Genomic DNA, 24,001 nt, shown 5'->3' with positions numbered 1-24,001 from the left:
CTTTTGTTTGGTTCGAAACTATTAATAAAGACCGTGTGCATCATATGATGCAGAAGCTGGAATGAATCCCCTTTTCAAAAAAACAAATAGGCAAATCAAAGAGCACAAGAAGGAGGAGTGGGAGACAAGTACCGCATGCTCCAGCTGCAATTATGGACAAGGCACTGATAGGTAGCAGAAAGCAGAAAGCCAAGGCAGAAGCCTCTTTGTTCATCTTCGGTCCTTTCAGCTTTCTCAAGGCAAAACAAGTGACTCTGCCTCCTTTGGTGTTCCTCAATTTGCAAATGACTTTACTATCTCCAGCGTTGGCTTCAACCTTCGTTGTCGTCGTAGGGATCCGCATGGAGCCGGGGACACGGTAGGAGGCCATGTTGGGCGGGGTTGTCCGGGGAGAAGGGCACTACGATGCCAGGCACCATGTTTTAGAATCGGAAGCCCGCGGTGGGGGGGAATTGATGAGTGAGATAGATGTGGAGCGAGAGGAGTGAGAGAGAGCGGCTACATCATGAAGGGAATTGGTTGGGTAGGGAATCGAGGAGGCGGCGGCTGATGCAAATAAGGGTTTGTTTGATGGAATTCTATATAAATTTTGTAGAATTTTTATCCTTTGGAATTTTATTCTACGTTACCGTTTGATTCGTTGGATTGAATCCTTAGGAATGCATAGGAAATTTTCCTATATTATTGGATTAGTACTATGTTTTGGAGGAAAGTTTTCATCCACTCAAACCTCATGTTACCATTTCTTTGATTTTTCTATGAGTCAACCGTTATTTGGAAAATATTCCTGTAGGTTCCAAATTCTGTAGAATTCAACCGGACATGATATTCTAATCCTGCAGCTATTCTTATGTTCTAAGAATCCTGCGATCAAATAGGCCCTAAGAATGGGGAATCAAATAAGATACCATGAGACTCGGTAGGGTTCAAAATTTCATCGGAATTTCGTGGAATATTGTATATTTCGTGGGTCAACGGATTTTTTGGACTTTGTTTAAATTATTTCGTTAGATTTGAATTTGAAGGAGAAAAAGACTCAGAATGCCCATTATTAAACATGATGAGGTTTGGTACAGTGGTTTGCCTCGTGTTTTCACTATGCGGATCTAGAGTTGAATCTACTGGTTAATGGACACTTTCCATAGTACGTACTGATGGCGAACCCCGCAAGGAAAGTGAAAAACTGAAAACCGCGTAGTTTTCTCAAATTTAGAAACCTGGAGCTCAAATATGGAAACTTGGAACTCAAGGATGGAAAGTTGGATCGAGTTGGGATCATAGTACTGTACAATCCGACACGAACTCCGTCTCCAAACTCGCTATATATCTCCGTAGCCATTAATCACAACGGACTCGAACTGAATTCAGAATCCCAGCAAAGCAGCACGTAGCTAGGCAGTTCCCGTCGTCCCCCTCCTCCCATTGAGGAACTCCATCAATCTCTCGCGCGCCATGGACTTCGCGCTCGACGCCCACCCTTCCGAGCAGGAGCTCATCGTGTCGTACCTCAGCCCGCGCGTCGTCTCCGGCGACAAGTCGAGCAAGTTCATCCACGAGGGCGACGTCTACGCCGCCCACCCCGCCGACCTCACCCGGGACTACGCCGCGGCGGTCTCGAGCAACGGCGACGAGGCGTGGTACTTCTTCACGGCCGTGCGGGCCAGAGGCGGCGGCCGCAAGTCGCGCACGGTGGACTCGGGGGAAGGGTGCTGGCACTCCGAGGCCGGGTCCAAGCCAGTGGAGTCCGCGCGCCACGGCGGCGTAGGCTATCGCCAAAACTTCTCCTTCGTGACCAAGGAGGACGGTGCGCGCGTCCGGTCCGGGTGGCTCATGGCGGAGCTCGGCCTGCGCGAGGACGGGCAGGACGAGATGACCCTCTGCAAGGTGTACTTCAGCCCGCGCGCCGCCGCCAAGAACCACAAGAAGCCCGCCGCGGCGACATCGTCGTGCGCGCGCAAGAGGAAGGCGGACGATTCGGCCACGGCGCACCAATGCCACCGCCGTGCTCGTCAGAAGACGTCGAACGAAGAAAACACCAACACTGGCAACCAAGAGGACCTTGTCGAGGTCGAGGCAGAGAGCTCGCCGTCGCCGGCGGACGAGCCAGAGGTTGAGGATCGCGAGGACTTCTACTGGTGGCTGCGGAACAAGGACAAGGTGAGGGAGGAAATTGGCATCAGCAAGGAAGACTTCTACCGGGACACAGCTCCGTCCGTCTGGGAATGGGCTATGGACTACTGCCGGCACACCGCACCTCCCAAGCCCGTCGTTCGCATCGAAGACGAGAAACCCTTCTTCGTGTGGTTGACGTTGGACGAATTGTACGATCTGCCGGAGATCAGAGAGTTCTTGACGCCAGCCAAGCTCCTGGAGGAGAGGACGGGCCGGTCGTCAGCTAAGAACGACCAGATCAGCCGATGATGACTCATTTAATTTGGATGTTGTTGCTTTTACTGTTGACTTGAGACAGATGAAGATGTATCATCCATGCATGTTTTAGTTGCAACACCTTTTTTTTTAACAATGCTAGAAATCCTCTCGAGGCAGCCACCTGCTTACATGCCTGACACGTGTCCACTTTTACTGAAATCTAGCTTTACTTCATCGTAGCAAAAAACCTATCGCTTTTGCTTCATTGAAGCAAAAAACGGTTCGACTAAAATAGAAGGAGAGTTGCGACTCTTTCAGACTTTGCTTCATCGCACAAAAAACTTACGCTTTTGCTTCATTGAAGCAAAAATACGGTTCGACTGGGAAAAAAGACTCGTCGGAGCACCATACATCACCGGAGACCTCGTCGGAGACTCGCCGGAGACTTCGTAGCAAAACAATTGTGCTATTGATTCTAAACCGACCTCGCCGAAGACATTGAGGCAACAATTTTATACTAAAGTAGCAAAACAACAGAGCATTTGTAGCAACAAAAAGTTATACTACAATAGCATCGTCCACTGCTCGCCATTGCCGGAGACCTGACCGGAGACATTGTAGCACAAAAATTATACTAAAGTAGCAAAATCATAGAACATTTGTAGAAAATGATTTATACTATTGTAGCATCGTAAACTACTCGCTGGCGCAATGCCGACGACATCCCAGCTCCAGCTAGCATCACCATCACTCGCTTCTTGCGCCATCGTTGGGGTTTGCAACACAATCGCTGACCTTTTGGAGCAATGCTGATGACATATTGCAGTACCGTTGTTGATAGTTTGTAGCACGGCTGCTGGCAATTTGAAGCACCCCTACCGACCGTTCGTAGCACTTTCGCTGACCGTTCGTAGCACCCGCATATACGGATCAGGGACGTGCCATGCGGCGGCCCGTCCGTAGACTCGACATGCAACTTCGCCCCCCGAGCCGGAGACCGCAATGAGTTTGATACAACACAACACACAACGAGAAAGTAAGACCAAACCAACATGACTACATGAACACTGGCGATTCCTCCTACTATTGCACACCGCGAAGCGAAGCATGTAGGACCTTCATCCTATCAACCGCAAGTGCTAACCCTCCCTTGTCCTTCGTCGCCACCTGCATCCATTGTTGCAAGAGAAGGATCATATGAAACGGTAAATTAGCCGGATGCTTAGGAATGATCCATTCAATAGCAAGTTTTTTCTCGCAATCCATAGGGCACCGCGCGGACTTTGCCCGGCGGCGCTCGCCGGCGGCGACGGGGAGGAGAGGAGGAGGGAGGGTGGGGGCGCCGGAGGAGCTAGGGTTCAGCCCGGGGAGCAACACGGAGTGAAACAATCTATCCAGGGAGCTCTTCCCGCAATTTTCTCTTTTGGTCACGAGAAGTACAAGACTTAAAATGTTTTCATTTTTCTTTGTTGGATTTGATGTATTGCAAAGATATTGTTGTAAGCATCTAAAAAAAGATATTGTTGTAAGACATGGTCAGTGAACCTTTTGACTTTGTTCTTATCAGTAATCTGCCTACAATCCATTGGTACCTGATATGGATAAATCAGTTTGGATGAGCTTGTGTTTTCGTATCATGCTCAGTTATTAGTTGTATATCAGTTTAGTTTTCTGTTTTACTGTCCATATTGATTTTGGATACCTGAATCGTTTTAAAGCAACCAAAGGAATGTTGAGTTTTGTTTATCGTGCCATTATCGTATCACGGAAGCAATTGAGATAGTTGGCCATTTTCATCTCTTGTGTAATTCTGTCCTTACTCTAGCTTTCAACAATATTGGAAGAACTCGTGGTAACTAATTAAGATAAACTTTGAGTTCAAATAGAAACAAAATTATGAATGAACTAAACAAAATTAAGAGAATATCTTCTGAGGAATGTACAAAATTTGACATGTGGAAGATTATCCAAAAATACAAACCCAACACTACAGGGTTATTTGTCTGAACATAAGTCAACTATTACTTTCTACAGGTAGACTTAAACTTGCTGAAAAAACAGGCAGCACAGCCATACAAAAATTGCAGTCACATGCCTGTCACAATAACAGAGACAGTAGGAATTGTTTCAGATCAAACATTCGGGAGCGTCGTCCACGTTGTTGGTGAACCATGGATGCCGGAGGGCGGCGGTCGCCGACAGCCTCCTATCGGCGTCGCAGGAGAGGAGGCCGCTCAGTACTTGGAACCCTTCTGCGGACAGGCGGTGCTCAGGGAACATCTTGCGCAGCCTGTTACAGTGGGGGATGCTCGGCAGCGTTACCAGCTCCCCGGCGAGCGGCATGGAGCCGTAGGCCGGCCAGGACCACTTGTTCGGCACGCCAAGTATCTCGAAGATCTTGAGGAGCTGGTCGGCGTCGTCCTCCGCGCCGCAGAAGATCGGGCACCCTCGGAGGAGCTCGGCCATGACGCAGCCGAGTGACCACGCGTCCACCGTCGCGTCGTAGTCGGGCTTCCCCAGGAGGATCTCCGGCGCGGTGTAGTTGCGGGTGCCGCAGCGGCCGTACGGAGGGGACTCGGTCATGGACATGGCGAGCCCGAGGTCGCAAATCTTGACGCTCATGCGGTCGCCGCCGACGAGGACGTTGTCGGGCTTGATGTCCCGGTGGACGACGCGGCACCTGTGCATGTGCTCCGCGCCGGCCAGGAGCTGGCGCATGACGCAGCGCACGTCGGCCTCCGGGAACGGGCGGGAGTGGCGCCAGCGGAGGACGTCGCTGAGGCTTGGGCCAACGTACTCCATCACGAGGGAGAGCACGTCGGTGGCGGGGTCCAGGGACATGGCGCGCAGCTGCACGATGGAGCGGTGGCCGCTGCACGCCGCGAGGAGGTCGGCCTCCCGGAGCGTCGCGTCGTGGTTGCTGGTCGAGGTGAGGATCTTGATGGCCACGCTCTCACCGGTGCCGTAGTAGCGCGCCTTGATGACCGTGCCGAAGGACCCGTAGCCGAGCACGCCCGTCTCGCCGTAGTCGTCGAGGCTCCAGATAGGCCTCCCGTTGCAGCTCTTTGACCGGGAGTCGACGGTGCGGACGGCGGCGGGTAGGGCTCCAACGACAGCCATCGAGAATGGCGAAGAGGAGATTTGGCTGGCCGAGATTGCTCCTGGTTTAGTAAAGTAGGATCGATCTAAGAGAAAACTGTGTATCGATCAGGGAGAAACACAGTAGCGAAGGGTGCGCGCAGAGTGTATATAAGGATCTCGAACAAGGGAGTTGGAGTCGTTATCGGATCGGACCACCGGTGTAATAAGACAATGCAGCCTGGGTGCGCGCGCACCCGTTTACGAAAAGTTCAAAAAAATGCTATTTAAAAGTTTCAAAAAAATGTGAAGTAAAATTTTGCATGTACATATTATGTTGATACTTACTCGTGTGAGTTTTCACGAAAAAATACCATTGTGTGTGGCCTGCATAAAAATGACAAAATGTCCAAATGAGAATAGTGAACAGGCATTTGTACTATTCACAGGAATAGGAATTTCCATTTTGTCATTTTTGTGTAGGTCACACACAATGGTATTTTTCCGTGAAAACACACACGAGTAAGTATCAACATAATATATACATGCAAAAATTTACTTAGCATTTTTTGGAAACTTTTAAATAGCATTTTTTTTAACTTTTCGTAAACGGGTGCGCGCGCACCCAGGTTCCATTCACCATTTCCGGGTCGGATTGCAACTACTTACGCTAAAAACTGCTTTACAAATTACAGCGGAGAAAACGTTGGAGATCTATAATATCAAAGACAAATAATAATAGTTCATCGTGTGATTCATGAGTCATGACAGAACACAGCTTGCAAGCAGCACAGCCTAGCTCAAAAGACACAAATTATTGACTCGTTATTGAATCAAGGGCCCTTGCCCATCGCACAAACGAAGGTATGCAGATGAAAAAAGTACGAGATAGGGAGAAAAGTACCAAGTCACTGCAGATTAGCATATGTTCTAGAAAGGCGTAAAGTATAACCATATGATTTGAAATGAAATTAGCTGTATATAGGGTTTTAACAGATGTACTCACCCCGTCCCACAAAAGTTGCCTGAGATTTATTAAAATTTATTTAAATATATCTAGACACTATTTAGTATACATCTAAATTTTATCAAATCACAGACAAGTTTCATGAGACGAAGGGAGTATGAACTAACCCACGAGCAAGCATGTGAAAGCGGTCTGGCGAGCTATGAACCTGGAGCATAGAGATATTATTCGAAGCTGGAGTCATGCTCGGTAGCAAGCAGGTGAAGAGTGAGGGTTCAGATTTTTGCTATCTGGTCTAGCTGGTGGAAGAACTGGGTGAGGGAAGGCAAACAATCTGCTTCTGCCTCAGAGAACGTGCGCATCAAGCGGTGTTCTGTGCGGGCAAAGCAGGTGCGGCAATACAACGGACTTACGGACAATGTTTTGCACTTGCAGTGGGTGCCACCAGGAAACACTCTGAAGATTAACGTGGATGGGGCATACAAATCTCTGCCAGACCCTTTTTCCAGAGTGATAGTATCTTCTGTTAATTGACAACACTCGTATCGTTTACTTTGTGAATCTACATGTGCTCAACTAGATCATTTTGGAACTGTCGATAAACATTGCTGCAACGGATTTGATGAAGCATTGCGTGGTAATCTTTAAACTCTGCCGATGTATGCTCGGCTCAATCAAGGGGAATGTTAGACTGTATGTATACGTGGGCTTCTGTGTTTTATACCTGTAACATTGTATGTGTTGTACACTATAAATATAAACCCTACGCCAACCCTATTGGGTGTTGAGCGTTCCCAAACTCTGTTTTACATGGTATCAGCCCTAACCGGTCCTATGACTTCCGCCGCCTCCTCCGAGTCGGCCGCCGCCGCCTTACCAGCCGCCGCCGCCACCTCGATCCCTGCCGCCTCGAGCACGTCGACCTCCTCCGCAATGGTGTCTTCCACGACCACTGCGACGGTCTCGCCGTTCCTCGCGGCTCTCCTCGCCGGGACCGCTCCACCGCCTTTTGTCCCGCCGCCGATCTCCACGCGATCGGCGGGCTCGATCTTCAACGACGGCGCCGGGTGGCCCTTTGCCGCTGCGGTGTCTCCCCTTGCACCGCCCACGGCTTCTGCCGCCCTGCCCACGGCCTCCGCCGTGATGCCCCACGTGGCGGTCCCATCTATGGCGGTGCCTCCCCCAGCGGTGCCATCTGCGGCGGTTACCGCCGTTCGCCCCGCACCTGCCACGGTTGCGCCAGCCCCGCCACCCCCTCTGCCGTCGGCGATCTATGGTGCCCCTGGTGCTTTCGGTACTGGTGCACCCTCGCCGCCGGCCGCGTCGGCGCCGCTTGTTCCATATGGAGCTGGTCTCTATGGCCAGCCCCTGTTCTACGGCATGCCGCCCCTCTCCTATGGGCCGCACTCGCCGCCGCCGCCGCCTCCGCCTCCACCGGCGGCTGCCTCGGCTCCTGCTCCTGTGCCCGATGCTGGCCCTAGTGCAGCGGCTACACCGTTCCACTTTGCTCATCTCCTGACGGTCAAGCTCAATGCCGACAATTACCTTCTGTGGCGCGCCCAAGTTCTGCCTCTTCTTCGCAGCCATTACTTGGAAGGATTTGTTGATGGCACGTTACCGTGTCCCCCTGCTGTTCTTCATGTCACCTCCTCTGATGGTGCTCCGATGGTTGTTCATAACCCCGCGCATCGTCTTTGGGTCGCTCAGGATCAAGCTATTCTTGGAGCCATACAGTCCTCGCTCACTCCCTCGGTGGCGGGCATGGTCGTGTTTGCTATGACTTCGCGCGATGCTTGGGGAACCCTGGACTCCAGCTTCTCCTCGCAGTCCATGGCTCGGTCTATGGCGATCCGTACTAAGCTTGGTGAAATCAAGAAACTGGATTCCCCCATGTCCACCTATTACAACAAGGTGAAGGAGGTGGCGGATATTCTTTCCTCCATTGGGCAGCCTCTCCGTGATGAGGAATTCACCTCTTTTCTCCTCAATGGACTTGATGAAGACTATGAAGCCCTTGTGGAGAACATCAATGGGCGGGATACCCCTCTTCCGCCTCGCGAGCTCTATGCTCGCCTCCTCAACTCCGAGCAACGCCGTCTGAAGATGCGCCCTGATGATGCTGTGGCCAATGCGGCCTTCCGTGGTGGCCGTGACCAACAGCAGCCGCGCCCGCAAGGCGGGCCCCCGCCGCAGCCCCGCCAGCCCGCCACGCCGCCCCGCCCCAACAACAATTCTGGCGGCCGTGGTCGCGCCTGGCAGTGCCCATCCTGTGGCGCCAAAGTGCCCTGCCAGCTGTGCGGTATTGAGGGACATCTTGCCTCTCGGTGTCATCGACGCTTCAAGCAAGAGTTTCTTGGCATTGGCAATGATGGCCGCGGTAATGAGAAACAGGCGGCTCTTGCGACACAGGGGTCTACTTCGTCTTACCCTGTTGATCCGACGTGGTACATGGACACGGGTGCTACCGATCATCTGACGCATGATCTCTCTCACCTCACCGCGCGGGAGTCCTACACTGGCCATGATCAGGTTCGCACTGCTGACGGGACAGGTATGCACATCTCCCATGTTGGCCAGGCTTCCCTTCTTACCCGTACATCCAAGTCTATTCATCTTCGTAATGTTCTTCGTGTTCCCTCGGTCACTCGTAATTTACTGTCTGTTAAAAAGCTCACTCTTGATAATGATGTCTTTGTTGAGTTTCACCCGTTTCATTTTTTTGTCAAGGACCGAGTCACGCGGGACGTTCTTCTTAGAGGTTGGAGTCGCCATGGTCTCTACTCTCTTGATGTGCCTGCCGCCCCCCATGTCCTCAGTGCTGTGCGAGCTTCGTCCTCACATTGGCACTCTCGTCTTGGTCATCCCGCCACTCCCATTGTTCGCCATGTGCTTCGTCGCCATGATCTCCCACTTGTATCTAGCAATAAAGATTTTGCAGTCTGTGATGCCTGTCAGCAAGGCAAGAGTCATCAGTTACCCTTTTCAGTGTCAAACTATGTAGCCAAAACTCCTCTCGAGCTTATTTATTCAGATGTGTGGGGCCATGCCCAAACTTCAGTTAGTGGTCACAATTATTATGTCAGTTTCATTGATGCTTATAGTCGCTTTACATGGATTTATCTTCTTAAACGCAAGTCTGATGTATTTGATGTCTTCTTGCAATTCCAACGTCATGTAGAGAGGCTCCTCAACGCGAAAATTATTCATGTTCAGTCCGACTGGGGGGGCGAGTATCGCAACCTTAGTTCTTTCTTTCAGAAGCATGGCATTGCTCACCGTATAGCTTTGCCCTCATACCCACCAACAGAATGGCGTTGCTGAACGTAAACACCGCCACATTGTTGAAACTGGCATAACCCTTCTTGCGCACGCATTTGTCCCTTTTCGTTTTTGGAGTGATGCGTTTATCACAGCTTGTTTTCTCATTAACAGGCTTCCTACTAGACTCCTTAATATGAAAACACCTGTCGAGCTCTTGTTTCATGAACCTCCAGACTACACTTTTCTCAAAGTGTTTGGCTGTGCGTGTTGGCCACATCTCCGTCCCTACAACAGTCGTAAACTGGAGTTTCGCTCCAAACAGTGTGTTTTCCTCGGCTATAGTTCCATGCATAAAGGGTACAAGTGTCTCCACATTCAATCCAATCGTGTCTACATCTCCCGCGATGTTGTCTTCGATGAAAACCTGTTTCCGTTTGCGCCTACTGTGTCCCCACCTCCTACCACCCAGCCCTTGGTGTCTACTCCTGTCTTGCCTGGTCAATTTGATGATGTTGCATATTCTCCTGTTTTGGTTCCTAACCATGGTGCAGGTGTTGGACGAGGTGCGCGCCTTGAGCTTCTAGATGATCCTCCTGTGGAGTCTACCGCTCCCGCTGTTCACGTCGATCGCGCAGTGTCCTGCATGCCCCATGCAGGGTCCTCGACCGCCGTGCCGCCTCCTGCTCCTTCATCTGAGCATGCGGTCACGCCTGGCTCGGCCTCGCCGCTTGCTGGGTCGCGACCCCCGTCGCCTCCGCTTGGGCCGTCGCCCACGCCCGGCTTGCCCTCGCCTGGGTCGTCGCCCATGTCTGGGTCGCCCCGCTGGGTCGCCCCGCCCGGGTCGCCCCGCCCGGTCGCCTCGTGCGACGCCTTTCGCCTCGCCGCCCGCTTCCCCAGATGGGCCGGCTGTCTCGCTGCCTGGCTCACCGTCGCCTCCATCGCCCGCTCCCTCTCCGCCTGCAGCCACGGCTCCTCCATCGACTGTGCCTGCACCTGTGCCCTCTCGACCACATACACGTAGTCGGAGTGGTATCTCTCGCCCCAAGGAGCGTACTGATGGGACTGTTGCTTGGCTCGCTGCATGTCTGTCTCAAGCTGTTGCTGATCCCACTGCTGAGCCTCGTCATTACTCTGCCGCCATGCAAATTCCTCATTGGCGTCAGGCTATGGAGCTTGAGTATCAGGCTCTTCTCAAGAATAAGACATGGTCCTTAGTTCCGCCACGGACAGGTATCAATGTTATTGACTGCAAATGGGTGTTTAAGGTCAAGAAACATGCCGATGGGACTATCGAGCGATATAAGGCGCGCTTGGTTGCCAAGGGGTTCCGACAGAGGTATGGCATTGATTACGAGGATACATTCAGTCCTGTTGTCAAGCCAACCACCATTCGTATTCTGCTTTCTGTGGCTGTCACTCGTGGGTGGTCTCTTCGCCAGCTGGATGTTCAGAACGCCTTTCTTCATGGCGTCCTTGATGAGGAGGTTTATATGCGTCAGCCGCCTGGGTTTGCCGATCCTTCTCGTCCTGATCACTTGTGTCGCTTGGTGAAGGCCTTGTATGGTCTCAAGCAAGCTCCTTGTGCTTGGCATGCACGCCTTGGAGCTGCTCTTCGAGCTCACGGTTTTGTTCCCTCCACAGCAGACACGTCACTGTTTCTGCTTCAGCGTCCAGAGGTCACCATGTATCTTCTGGTATATGTTGATGATATTATCCTGGTTAGCTCCTCTGCTGCTGCTACTGATCGTCTTGTCGCTTCGCTTGGTGCTACATTTGCTGTGAAAGATCTTGGGAAACTGCACTATTTCCTTGGTCTTGAAGTGACTCATGATGATACTGGTCTGTCTCTTACTCAGAAGAAGTATTCACAGGACTTGCTTCGTCGTGCTGGTATGCTTGATAGTAAGCCTGCCATGACGCCTATGTCTACTTCTGATGTGCTTACTGCTGCTGATGGTGTTCTTCTGTCCTCTGAGGATGCGACAGAATATCGCAGTGTTGTTGGAGGTCTTCAGTATCTCACCATTACCAGGCCTGATATATCTTATGCGGTTAACCGCGTCTGTCAGTATTTGCACTCGCCCAGAGATCCTCATTGGACAGCTGTGAAGCGCATTCTGCGTTATATTCGTCATATACTATCCTATGGACTTCGCCTTCGTTCTGCTCCTTCAGCCTTGTTGTCTGCGTTCTCTGATGCAGACTGGGCTGGTAGTCCTGATGACAGGCGATCTACGGGGGGATATGCAGTATTCTTTGGTCCTAATTTGATCGCCTGGAGTGCTCGCAAGCAAGCTACAGTATCTCGGAGCAGTACTGAAGCTGAGTATAAAGCTGTGGCCAATGCTACTGCTGAACTTATCTGGGTGCAGTCCTTACTGCGAGAGTTGCGCATTCCGCAAGCTCGACCTCCTGTTCTTTGGTGTGATAACATTGGTGCGACATATCTGTCATCCAATCCTGTGTTCCATGCTCGAACCAAGCACATCGAAGTTGACTATCATTTTGTGAGGGAACGTGTTGCACGGAAGATTCTTCAGATCAGGTTTATCTCCTCTAAAGATCAACTTGCTGACATCTTCACAAAGCCACTATCCTTGCCATTGTTCCAAGGTTGTAGGCGCAATCTCAACTTGTTAGATGTTAGATAACAGAGTTGAGATTGAGGGAGGGTGTTAGACTGTATGTATACGTGGGCTTCTGTGTTTTATACCTGTAACATTGTATGTGTTGTACACTATAAATATAAACCCTACGCCAACCCTATTGGGTGTTGAGCGTTCCCAAACTCTGTTTTACAGGGAACGTTGCTGGGCTCAATCAATGGGCCCTGAATGTTTCCCTGCTAGATCATGGAGTTGATCGTCACAATCATCCTCCACAGTCATTTGGGCATGGTCACATGAGTAGTTTTTTTTTTATAAAGGGCGTTTTATTACTTAAAAGGTTTAAATATTACACCTGCCATTTGAGTAGTTATCACCACCCACATTGTTTCTATTCATGTTATAGCAGGGTGTCGAATAATAGACCAAGGAGCTTGGAGCACACAAATGCCACCAACCTGGTCGGCAACTATCCACCATGATCAATGCATTGAAGTGAAACAGGGTGAGAAAGTTTGTGCAACTTTTTTTTTTACCTCAGAAATGTTCGGGCAAATCACCAAACATCTTGTGGGCAGAGGATACTAAGGTGGAGGTAACACCTTGTGGACAGAGGATACTAAGGTGGAGGTCGACACCTTGAACAGAGTTGCGGCCACGAAGCTTGATATTAGGTCGAGCGCCCGAGCAGGCTCGGACTCGCATTGCGACATCAAGGTTAAGATGCACAGAGTGACTATGGCTGGTTCCTTGCGCCGCCCAGCTCGTCCGCTGCCGAAGAGGGCTGAAACAACGACTTCATCAGTTGCAGAGCCGCAGATGGGGATGCGACAGGTGTGGCAGTCGGCGGCACACTAAGAAATGAATGAGTGGCTGTCAGGTGGGGTCAACGCACCGACACCACATAACCATAGCCATAAAACAGGGTGAGAAAGTTCATCCAGGTCACCAGAAAATAATGAGAAAACCATTTGCAGTTGCACATGACGACTGAAGCCTCGCTTACGATTATGGACAGAAGCAGAATATGGACAGAAGCAGTACAGATGAAACTCCAGGACGATGAGACAAGTGTGTTGGTTACAAAACATAGGCTACTAAACATACTATCGAAATTATCAAGCAACAATACACAACTACGCCAGAGGCACACCTGCCCTGCCACCACAAAATCGAAGGATCCGCAAGCCATGACCTTCATTACACGGACTGTTCATCGAGTTCCTGGTCGTCAGGAGTAACTCTAGCTCGGATTGGCTCCTGCACATTGTCGGCAATCGACTCAGTTTCTTGAAGCTGCTTTGCTGGCGACGCTCCTGACTCCTGATAACTATCTGTGTTTATGTCGGTGCTCTTTAGCTGTTTCGCCTCAAGTGGACCGCTTTCCTCTGAAGGTAATTTGGGGAGTGACTTCCTCTGGGGCTTCTTTGCCACATTTGATGGGGTTGCTTTCTTTGCACCATTTTGCGAAATATTCACATCAAGACTCATACGGATAGGCCGGCTTGAAGGAGTGGTACTTTCTTCAGTCTCTGCCCCGGACTTGTTCTTCGAACGGCCAAGCTTTGGTGATTTAGCTCTAGTGGGAGGAATCTACAACAAATAACAGCATATGATAAGTATTGTCCAATGTTTGAAATGTAGAAAAGCATTTTCTAATAATGTTCACAATGCAGGATGTGAAGAGGAGCATATGACTTTTGGTTCTGGACGCATTCAGATAATTCGGTGTCATGGTTAATAGGTACTTCAAATGATGTCTAATAAAACAAAGTGTGGTTTCTCTTCTCTTTATGCTTCAACTTTGATAGGTTGCTACTTAGTAGACTAGAGTGCTCCAATTGGTAATAATCTAATCGACACTACTTTCTGTGATATGATGAATTCAGAAATTTGGATCAGACAGATCTGAGTATTGCATTAACCTAAATTACAACACGGAATTTTAGTGTATAACATGGTATAAATGATTTCTTAACATAACATTCTAACATATTTGTGTGTTTCTTCTTTTAAGGGATGAAGTTTCGTTTTCAGTATACTTTCTGAACATAGCACTCTAATATTTTTGGAAGTCTTAATTTTTTAAAGCATGGAGTCGGTATAGAACAAAAACGCACATGTTGGTGGTTTTCATGGCCACTTGCCCAGTAGAGCTCATACGTTGCGAGGGATAACCCCACAGACTCGAGTTCTTACACAAGTCATATCACAGTCATGAATTAACTTGTTGAAAAGCCACTGATTCAAAATGAACGAGGAACAAAGCAGGATTACCTTCTTCAACTCAACCTTTGGCGGTGGGGAGAAGCTTGGCATCGGTGCTGCCTTGAACTTTAAGCTTTTTCTCAGCATTTTGAGTTCAGCTTCTTCAGTCTCCTGCATATTATAAGGCAACAATTGTAAGCAATCAACATTTGAGATGGAAGATAGGAATTGTTTGATAACATTTCTGAGAGCGAACAAGATGTTACCTTTGATTTTGCTTGCATATTGCTTATTTCCATTTCTCTTGCGTGAATCTTCTCCTCAAGTTTTGAGTAAAACTACACATTGGTAAACAAAATAGCTAAATTAAATCTGCATGTGTTTCCAAATAAAAACAGGAAAACATTGTAATAGGCACAGAAATTACCTCTCTTCTTTTTTCAGCTCTCTCGTCACACTTGAAACTGAATCCATAGGCAGGAGTGCCACCAGCCTTTCGAGCTTTTGAACTTTCACTATTTAAATCCTCTTCATCTCGTTTGATGGAAGAATGCTCGTCTGATGGCTTTTGAGTTTTACTTTTCTCCCTGGATCTGTGGGGATGAACATAACAGCATCAGCAACTTCGTGGGTATCCAACTAAACTAGATAATATTAAGGGGAAAAGGGAGAACTGGAGTCTGAATATAAAAGAGATATTCTCAAGGATCTTACATGAAATTATGCAAGAATGATCCAAAGATTCAAATTGGCCCTAAGTTGAACTTTGAAAATGACAAACGACTAAGATTGAGCAGAGCTTTCTAAAGTAACTTTGGATACTGAAATACTTGTCAAGGACCTGATGTAGATAAATAAATGACGAGATGAAAAGGTGTCGTTCAGCGACATAGAAGAGAAAAGGCTCAAATTAGCATCAATTCTATTGAATCGAGGTAAGCGCACATCTGTTTTAATGCCTTAAGCATAATGTGTAGTAAGGTACTCCAAGAAACACAACCACGGTATATTTCCCTGTTTTAGCTAATCATTAACTAGCAACCAAAGCTTTAGTTGGAACTTATATTGATTAATAAGGGCTAGACATGCATACAAAGATAGAGAAAAATCTGATGTATCATTAAAAGATGGTAAAAGTACACAAGAAAGAGCGCACGGACAGGAAAGATAGATGCATACTTTGTGGCCTCAAGCAATGATGACTCCTTGGCAGACGAGCGAGACTCAGTCTTCCCATTTTTCTGATTAATCATTACCAAACAAACTATTTAAGATCTAGCTCGCCTGGACATGGAACCAATTCCAAATAATTTAGGAATTAAAATTCAAGCAGAATTGAGAACTTACGGTCTTATCAACACTCGAATCACCGTTTGTACATGAGCCTGAGTCTGCATGCAATACTCTCGCAATTGGTGCCTTACGATTAGAGGAAGTAGGGGTGCTTTTCCTTGCTAGACCTCCATCTCCACTCTTTGGGGTCCTAGTCCTTGCAGCCTTAGGACCATGACTTGGAGATCCCTATAAGCACATCACATAGAAAACACCAATCAGCACAGTATTGTTACCAGACACACAAAAAAACATCGATGTCGCAAGATCACCTTAGAAGGGCGGGTCTTCTTCCCTTCTGGATGTGAGCTAGCCTCCCCACCTGCCTCTTCGTGCGGGTTGATAACCTCGCTCTCCCCCGAATGGTCCCTATTGGCCTGTGCATCATGATGTTCGCCGTGTTCCTCTACAGCGTCAGGCAGCACCAGCTTGCCATTGACCCCATTCTCTATAGTCACCGCACCCATAGCATCAGCAACATCAGCAACATCATCCATCCTGGCCACGTCCGACCTCTTTCCTGGTTATTAGAAACCCTTCTGCCGAGCACAGTCTCGTGTATCCCTAACTCGCTGCCATTCAACCTTGCCACGGAATCATGCTCCGTTCCCCTGCAACCACCACAGGAAGGCACAGTGTCAGTGTAAGATTGCTAATCATGGTGCTACTTCAGAGTTCAGAGGTAATTTTCTTGACAGTTGTGACAATCCACAGAACTTGGTGGAACAAATGTGCATAGGTTACTTGTGAATCCACACATACGTGAAGAGACTAACACCAAGAAACGATCGAACGCACACGCTCTACGATCTACAAACCGAAAATGCGGTCTTTCGTTTCCCACAGTGAGGAGGACCGAATCCGACCAGCACCGCGGAAACGCCGGATCCACCTCACTCCGGATCCGGGAATAGGAGGATCTGCACTCAAGATCTACGCCCAATAAACGCCAAATGCGCGCAGATCTAGTCGAGTAACAGCGAACGCCCGTGGCACCAGCAAGCCTAGGGGAGGGGGTGGGGAATGTGAGAAAAGACGGTTTCTTTACCTCGCCGGAGGACAGCAGTTGGAATGGCGTGGCGGAGGAGCTCGGTGCCCGGCAAAAGAGACGGGCGGCGGCTCGCCGACTCCCACGGAGGAGGAAGGAGGCGAGGGCCGAGGGAGAAGGGAGGGGACAGCAGGGGCGTGGAGGTGGTGGTGACAGTGTCTGGGTTGGAGGTTGTTACTCGCTTAATTTCCAATCTGGCTGTCTTTCCTGTCCCCTTTTTGTTTCGTTTCCGCTCTTTTTTTGCCTTCTTTGTGTCACCTAGTTTTTCAAATATAATGAAATCTCACAGGCTTTATCAAACTCTTATTAACAGTAGACAAGTCATGCTAGTAAATCTCCCTAGTTCTATAAATTTCTTGTTTGGCACACAGGAATTCACAATGTTAATATAGAGATCATGAGTTGTGATTGTGATTATGTTGACCACACTAATTTTCCCTTCATCGATTCTAAAACCGCCTACCGGAACGCGTGCGAGGCCGATTTCCAAGGCTCCCAACCCTAAGCAAAAGCGCCGCCACAACTTCTCTCTATGGCCGTTGTCGGCGGTAGCGGCCGCACCCGGCCCTGAAAGGCGGCATGTGGGCCGGTGCGCGCTTCGGCGGGCTTCCTTCACACGGAGGAAGATGCCATCTAGGAGGCCCGGGAGGTGGAGCTAGTTGCGGCGTGTGGCGTCACGATTGTACGATGGCGCACAACGAGGAAGCAGGGGAAGGAGTGGCGAAGATCAGCAAGGAAGCTATAGAAGAGCGGAGCAAGGTGGTGTGACGGCGTGGCTAGAGATGGCGACGCGAGCCCAAGGCGAGGGAGGCGATGACACGGAGGTGTTCGATGAGGAGGAGTCCTGGCGAGCTGCAAACAGGAGCATGTACATTTCGGGATCGTGGCGACGCTCTCCTGGCAGAGCCGGCAAGTGAGAGGTAGGGCATGGCACTGGCCCGATTTGGGCCATCTGGACTGTAGGGCAGGTGGCAGTTGCTCGGTTGTTCGGCTGGAGTTGGGTGACATTGTGTCGTGTGGTGCGAGAAGCCTGTACCAGGTCGGTGTTAGCGGTGGTTCGAAGCTGGGATCCTTGTCCTTGATGGAGGTGAAAGATGGGAGTGTCCTTGATAGCGCGGGGTGTTGGGAGGACCGTAGTGCTACGGCTGCGATGAAAAAGGTGTTGCAAGGTGGCAGTGCGAGAATATATGGATTTTTTACATTAGGCACTAATCACTTTAGGCGTTTTAGGTGAAGAAATTACATATTTTACTTATGCGTTTTACATATCTAGATAGTGATTTTTTTAGGTATTTACTAGTTTTTGTATATGTATATACGGTATTTGAGTTAATTATCCAATGAATTAATTACTTATTTTTGTTCTCATCACTGTTTATGCTATGGTTTTGAGGTATTTACTAGATTTTATACGTATATGCTTGTTGGGATGTCATTTGGACAAATAAAAAAGAAAAGAAAGTATATTAGCGATGGTAGGAAGAAGAATTTCAAACGGCTAAGAAGAGGTCTGAAGTGCACTCCATCGATCTAGCCAGCAGAACTCCGTCTGAGCCAGATGACATTGGTAAGGTTCTTGCCCATTTGCGGGGTCATTCCATGGGAAAGGGTTGCAATCACCTTGGGTAGCTGGAGGGAAGTATCAGATGTTCAGCGCGAGGCAATCAAAGATGAGACGCGCAACCTTATTGACTACTTGTAAGGCATGGCGGAGCTGGAAGAACAAGCTTGTGACAGATTTCATGAAAGTAAAGGAAACTCCCTTCGAGAAGTATCCGCGGATCGAAGAAGATGCATGGGATGAGTTTATGCCGTTGAAGACATCTGATGAATTTACAAAGAGGAGTGAGGCTGCAAGCAAACTCATCAAGTCATCCAGCTGCCCCCACAAGATGGGGACTAATGGTTATGTGGGCATGTCCAAGATTTAGGACAAAGAGGATGATGTGGCAAGGTCGAAAGGAGGCGAGCCAGTATTGTCCCACATTAAAGACACCGGAGAAACAAGATGGGCCAGAAGTAGAATTTCATCATGTGACGAAGTTATGCGAGAGTAGAAGTTGGATGATAAGACGAAACAAAAATATGATGAAGTGGTGAGATTTTGCATGTTATCTTTTTCCATCACTTAGTTATAAACATTTTTACCATTCTCTTGTGGATGTACATTTTCTTGGTTTATATAGGTCAAGTGTGATGTTCGGTATTGTAAGGGTATTTTATCCTTATCCATTATTTTGGTAACTATGACATCGTGCTAGAGTATTTGGTCTAATTCATGTCTACTAGATGATTCTCAGGTATTAGCCAAAGTGGTATAATGGTGTATCAATGGAACAAGAAGGCAATGGGAGACCCCCCCCCCCAATTCGTTGAAAAATCAACAAGGGGTTTTCTGCCTGGCCGGTATGTGGCCCGGTCAGACCGGCCCAGGCACCGGCCAGCCCGGCGCCGACCGGCCCCAGGACCGGTGCCAGCCGGATGGAGTCCAGTAACCTCAGAAGAGTCGTCTGGTCGCCAGCCCGGTTTCAAACCGGCCGCCCCGGTCACTGGCCCGGTCGACCGGGTGGTGGACAGGGCGCCCCGTCGCCCAACCGGACCCCATGACGGTGCCAGCCAGGAGGATTCCAGTAAGCGTCGAGAGCCCGCCCGGTCGAGATCCGGTTTGGACCGGCTGGTCCGGTCCCTGGCCCGGTCTGACCGGGCCATGCGCCGGCCGGTCCGGTCCCTCACCCGGTTGACCGGGTTTCTCGGGCAAATGATGACATGGCAAGTGAGCAACGGCCAGAATTCAAGTGACACTATAAATACCCCTTCGTCTACCTCTGAAGGGGTAGGCACTACACTACAAGTTGTTCTTAAGCTCTCTCTCTCATACTCCATTGTAAGAAACACCAAAAGCCTCAGATCTCCCTCCTCCTCCACCCAAACTTAAATCGCTCCGGGGAAACGTTAGAGGAGGACCCGATCTACTGTTCTACCAAGCCAAATCTCATCCCCCTTGTATTCATCAAGAAGCTTGCTCTCTAGAGTTCCTTGGAAACCCTAGGTGGGCAAGAGTGGTCCGGAAGCATCCGGGTTGTGGATTTGCCCCTGACAAGATTGTGAAGGTTTGGAGGCTACCTCAAAGTCTACCACAAGTGAGTGAGCTATTCCTTCTGGGATAGGCTCCGGAGAATAGGGTGAGCCTTCGTGGCGTGGGGAATCCTTCGTGGGGCCTCCACCCCTCCAAACGTGACGTACCTTCTTGCAAATGATGGGAACACGGGAATAAACCCTCGTCTCCGCGTGCTATCGGTTATCTCTAACCGAACTCCTTACTTGTGTTATAACTGCATGTGAGAGCCTTCGCGCTCGAGTTACTTGTATCCTCATATAGGTTGTCTCACCTAGTTTGCATTAGGCTCACCTTTATATTCCGCAAAGCCTAATATTGCAAAGAAAGAATTAAAATCTGTAGAAACCTATTCACCCCCCTCTAGGTTTACCATCTCTGAACTTTCAATTGGTATCAGAGCCTAGACTCTTATTAAGGGCTTCACAGCCTTAAGAGTGAGATGGATAAACTTTTCGAGGGTCTGGATGAAGACTCTAACCTTTTGGTTAGAGAAATGAAATCCAGATTCTTGGCATATGATGCCGAGAAAAAGAAAAGGGAGGATGAACTACAAAGCCAAATGGCACAAATGACTACCATGCTTAAGAACTTGACTAGTGGGACTCCTAGTTGGGTTTCGGCCTCTCGGGAAAGCTATCATGAAGTCAACCATGACTATCCCAAAAACACTTCACCCATGCCTCATATAAACCATAGTGGGAATGTTCCCCATTTTGATGGAACTCACTTTCCTTTTTGGAAATATTCTATGGAATCTCATATTTGCAGCTACAGTGTGGAGTTATGGGAGATCATTGTTGATGGATACCGGAAGCCACAAGATCCCGCTCGGTTGTCCTCCACCGAGTTCTACAACCGTCAACTCAATGCCTCTGCACGTGACAAGATTAGAAGTGGCATCAACCGCAAGCTCCTTGATCAAGTCAATGACATTGACTCCGCTAAAGAGTTGTGGGATCGAATCGTAGTACTCCAAGAGGGAACCGATTTGATCCAATCAGCTCTTTACGAGTCTGCCAAGCAAGAGGCCACTATGTTCATGATTCGAGAAGGAGAATCCGTGGCCGATGCCTATGCATGACTTGGTTTTCTTAGAGTGAAGGTCAAGGGACTTGGATGTGAGAAATACAATGACGGCTTTGAGATGAATGAAGCATTCATAAAGTCCAAGGTCATTGCCATGATTGCAGTCAAACAAGAAGACACCAACCTTGCACTCAACTTGCAAATCATTACCAAGAGTGCAGATCTGAACGCCGATGATTTAGTCTCCTATGTGGCGGCCAATGAGAACATGGCCAGGTCAGGAAAAAGGCTCATGGCTATGAACCGTGTTGATGAAGCCTCACACAACCATGAAGCCACACACAACCTTGCCCTCAAGGCTATATCTGTCTATGAAAGAGAAGAAGTCTATGAAGTTGAAGAAGATGAAGAGATGACTTCAACTAGTGACATCGCCACCGACTTTGCCTTCTTTGCCAAGAAGTACAAGGCAAAGTTTCCAATGCTCCTCAATGAGAAGAAGAAGAGAACTTGCTACAACTGTGATGAAGATAGTCACTTTGCAAATGAGTGCCATTATGAGAAAAGGGTGGACAAGCCAAAGTTTGTCAAAGGGGTCAAGCCAAGGTTGAAGCCAAGGTTGAAGCCAAACCCAATCAACGATCGATTCAAGAAGAACAAGGGAAGAGCCTTTGTTGGGGCCGAGTACATGTCCGATGAAGATGAGGAAGATGAGGAGAAGGAGGTTGGAGTGGCCGGTTTGGCTTTCTCCAAGCCCGGGTCACTCTTCACATATGACTACTCCAAGGATTACTCCACGGAGAATGATGGTGGTTCTTCCTTCATGGTAAGAACTACTCAAGATGATGACTCTGATGACTCTCCCTCCTTTACAATCGTTGTCTCTTGTCTAATGGCAAGAGAAACGAAGCTAATGGAATCCCCACCTTCTTTATCTAGCGTTCTTGATGATGAAACTGAAAATCAAGAAGAATTAGCTATGCTTAAGGAACTTTACAAAGTTAGATGCACCCTTCGTGGTGAAGCTCTTGTCAAGTTTGATTTCTTGATGGACTCCGTCAAAGAAAAGGATGATTCCATTGAGGAATTAGAATATCATTTGAATGATAAAGAACAAAGATTCGATCTCCTAAGACAAGAGCTAAAAACCTAAAGGTGCATATCTCAAGGCCTTAAGCAACAAATTGAAACCTATGAACTAGATAAAGTTAAGAATCTTGAAACTATTGAAAGGGCTCAACTATTGGCCCAAGAGCTCGATGCTTCAAAGAAGGAGCTTGAAGTTGCTCATGCTTCTCTCACTAGGGATCTTGACCATCTTGAAAGAGCTAACAAGCTTGCTAAGGATGAGCTCAGGAAACTTGGAGAGAACCATGACCTACTTCAAGAAACCTACAAAAAGGCTCTTGGATCAATGAATGATCCCATTGTTGCTAAAGATGTGACTAGTTCCTCCACCTCATTTACTCATGAGCATGCTAAACTTGTTGAGGAACATGTTTGTTTACAAGAGGAATTATCTTTGCATGTTGAGACCAATACATATCTTGAATCATTGGTGACCAAATATGGTCTTGACTATCATCCTAATGAGTCTTCTTGTGAGAATGCAACTATTCTTGAGGAAAATGTTAGGTTAACAAAGGAACTTGCAAAGTTCACCACCGCCAAGAATAAGATGGTATTGGATGACCTCTTGAGTAAGCAAAGGTCAAACAATCAAAAGTTTGGACTTGGATATGCTCCCAAGTTCTACAAGAAGAACAATTACAAGAAGGAGAAGCCCGCTCAAGAAAACAACAAGAAGGTCACTAATGATGGCAAAGCCTCAAAGGGCAAAGCCAATAGTGGTGACCGCACGGGGACAAACAATCACTAAGGTTTATTTGTTGATTATTATGGTGATGTTTATGCTAACTATGTTGGCCCTCGTGATGGCTATGCTTATAGAGGGTACTCAATTTGGGTACCAAAAGATATTGTTGCCATTGCAAAGGAACCCATTAATCAATGGGTTCCTAAATCCTCTACTTGATTTTGTAGGGGTATTCCTCTGGTGGTCCAAAATGGGTGTTTGATAGTGGATGCACCAATTCATTGAAGATGTAAACAAGAAGTCAAGCATCACCTTTGGTGACAATTCAAAGGGAAAGGTACTTGGGTATGGCAAGGTGGCAATCTCTAAGGACTTGTGCCTTAAGACGGTCATGCTTGTTGAATCCCTTGGCTATAATTTGCTTTCTATATATCACCTTGCGGATGCCGGTTACAATTCATATTTTACTAATTAGTGTGTGAAAATCTTTAGGAGTGACAATCTCAAATTGGTCCTTGTTGGATATGTGGAGAACAACCTTTATGTGGTTGACCTCTCGAAAGAGAGCCCCTCTCCCTCCACATGTCTAATGGCAGCCAAACATGACGAAGGTTGGTTGTGGCATCGCCGCCTTGGTCATGTTAACATGAGAAATCTCAAACAACTCCTAAAGGGTGAGCACATTGTGGGACTAACCGGCATTTCTTTTGAGAAAGATCGTGTTTGCAGTGCATGCGTAGCCGGAAAGCAACTCAAGAAGAAACATCCTATCAAGAGTATCGTCACCACATCTAGGCCTTTGGAGCTCCTTCATTTGGATCCCTTTGGACCATCACATTATGATACTCTTGGTGGGAGCAAGTATGGACTTGTCATTGTTGATGATTATTCAAGATACTCTTGGGTCTTTCTCCTTAAGTCTAAGGACGAGACCTATAGAGAGTTCATCATCTTCGCCAAGAAGGCTCAACGTATGTATGAATCCGAGATCAATACGATTAGGACCGACAATGGCACCGAGTTCAAGAACTACACCATGTAAGAGTTTGTTGATGATGAGGGCATCAAGCATGAGTTTTCAGCTCCATACACCCCTCAACAAAATGGTGTTGTTGAAAGGAAGAACCGGACTATCATTGAGATGGCAAGAACCATGTTGAGTGAATTCAAC

General features: G+C 48.3%; 3 protein-coding genes across 3 annotated transcripts; 1 reads left to right on the top strand and 2 right to left on the bottom strand.

The window, feature by feature from the left end:
- The first annotated feature begins 1,452 nt into the window (after positions 1–1,452).
- On the top strand, positions 1,453–2,421 carry LOC127309575 (transcription factor JUNGBRUNNEN 1-like). The gene has a single exon (XM_051340375.2). The coding sequence runs from the start codon at positions 1,453–1,455 to the stop codon at positions 2,419–2,421; it is 969 nt and encodes a 322-aa protein (XP_051196335.1).
- Positions 2,422–4,368: 1,947 nt separating this feature from the next.
- Positions 4,369–5,565, bottom strand: LOC127309574 (putative cyclin-dependent kinase F-2). Its single transcript, XM_051340374.2, has one exon. The coding sequence runs from the start codon at positions 5,488–5,490 to the stop codon at positions 4,498–4,500; it is 993 nt and encodes a 330-aa protein (XP_051196334.1). The 5' UTR covers positions 5,491–5,565; the 3' UTR covers positions 4,369–4,497.
- A 7,701-nt stretch (positions 5,566–13,266) lies between these two features.
- On the bottom strand, positions 13,267–17,064 carry LOC127307634 (uncharacterized). The gene is made up of 8 exons (XM_051338375.2): positions 16,871–17,064; positions 16,095–16,433; positions 15,838–16,011; positions 15,670–15,731; positions 14,918–15,083; positions 14,757–14,828; positions 14,560–14,661; positions 13,267–13,875 (listed from the first exon to the last, which is right to left on the bottom strand). The coding sequence occupies exons 2-8, from the start codon at positions 16,317–16,319 to the stop codon at positions 13,483–13,485; spliced, it is 1,194 nt and encodes a 397-aa protein (XP_051194335.1). The 5' UTR covers positions 16,320–16,433; positions 16,871–17,064; the 3' UTR covers positions 13,267–13,482.
- Positions 17,065–24,001: the final 6,937 nt, after the last annotated feature.

Source organism: Lolium perenne, chromosome 6 (genome assembly GCF_019359855.2).
Source record: "Lolium perenne isolate Kyuss_39 chromosome 6, Kyuss_2.0, whole genome shotgun sequence".
Lineage (NCBI taxonomy): Eukaryota > Viridiplantae > Streptophyta > Magnoliopsida > Poales > Poaceae > Lolium > Lolium perenne.
This window is presented reverse-complemented; position numbering and strand designations above follow the sequence as displayed.